At 58.3% G+C, this 1,354-nt stretch overlaps 1 protein-coding gene across 1 annotated transcript in view; it reads left to right on the forward strand.

Annotated features, from left to right (window-relative positions):
• Positions 1-1,354, forward strand: part of ZBTB16 (zinc finger and BTB domain containing 16) — a 76,090-nt gene that overhangs the window by 70,727 nt on the left and 4,009 nt on the right. The window contains exon 5 of the mRNA XM_009895937.1: positions 842-1,012. Coding sequence (XP_009894239.1) covers positions 842-1,012 — 171 coding nt within the window. The remainder of the gene's footprint in view (positions 1-841; positions 1,013-1,354) is intronic.

Raw genomic sequence — 1,354 nt, forward strand, 5'->3', positions numbered from 1 at the left:
CCCCCCTCCACCCAGCCCTGCTGTTACTAAAGGCAGTGCCGATCCGTTGGTTACCTTGAACATCTTGCTGCTGCTAATGAATTGCTAATACAATTTTCTAGATAATTTTATTTCCATAGTCCTCACATTTTAATGTCTCCAAAAAGCTCGCATTTATTTGCTTAATCTCCCTGCGTAATACAATTTGCACTGACTCATAGGTTCTGAACAATCAGCTATGCATAAACGAAAACAAATTGTTTAATAACACGCAGGTCTGATATTTTTATTGACGGTGTATAAGTATCTGGGGTTGGGCTTTTTCTCCTGCTTTTGCTGTCATGTTGGTGGAGCCAGTTGTACCCCTGCGGTTGGTGGGATGCAGCTTGTGTTTGCGTCAGGGTTTGGCATTGCAGGCAGCGTCACCCCCAGCCCCCTGCTCGCCGGGCTGGCTCTGCGGAGCGTTTCTTGGGGTCCCCTTTCCCCTGAGGACCCAGGGGTGGGAGCTTGGCAGCTCTCGCAGGTGCCTGGGGATGCCACGATCACCTGCACCTCACCTGCCTTGCGTTTGGGCTGGGGCTTCCAGCTGCCTCCAATGCAATAAATCCCCCGTGCCTTCCTCCCCCACCCCCCCTGCAGAGCCAGGGGCGGGGTGGTCGGGGTCCCACTGCCGGGACCCCGGTGACACCGGGAGCCCTGCAGCCCTGGGGGTCCCCCCTGCTGCCGGAGCATCCTCCTCGCTGCCGGAGCATCCCTACTGCTGGGTGGGAGCGGGGAGCCCCCCGAACGCCTGGTGGGGTGGTGGTCCAGTGGGATGGGGGTGCCGGGGGGTGCCTGAGCCAGCTCTCTCCCTCTCCCGCAGGTACGGACATGGCCGTTTTCTGCCTGCTGTGCGGCAAGCGGTTCCAGACGCAGAGCGCCCTGCAGCAGCACATGGAGGTGCACGCCGGGGTGCGCAGCTACATCTGCAGCGAGTGCAACCGCACCTTCCCCAGCCACACCGCGCTCAAGAGGCACCTCCGCTCCCACACAGGTACGGTGGCGCCGCCGCCGGCGTGCTCAGGGCTGGGGCAGGCGTCTTTCCCCGCGCATTTCAAAAAAACACCGAAAAGAAAGGTGAAGTTGTCTTAAAAGCGTCGAGGCGGCTGCAATTGAGGTTGTTTGGGTTTGAAAACCGAAACGGAAAAAAGAAAACAAGCCGCGTGTAATAAGTTGATCCGGTATAAGGTGACATGTGACCTTCTTAGGGGATGTGCGATCATACCCGCTTCATCGGCTTACGGGCGGTAGATGCACATAATCAGCCGGTGCTCGGCCCTAATGGGATTAGGGCGACCTGCGCTACGTGTAGCTGCCGCTTCGGCGGAGCAGCCCC

Source organism: Charadrius vociferus, unplaced genomic scaffold (assembly GCF_000708025.1).
Source record: "Charadrius vociferus isolate BGI_N301 unplaced genomic scaffold, ASM70802v2 scaffold172, whole genome shotgun sequence".
In the NCBI taxonomy this organism is placed as follows: Eukaryota; Metazoa; Chordata; class Aves; order Charadriiformes; family Charadriidae; genus Charadrius; species Charadrius vociferus.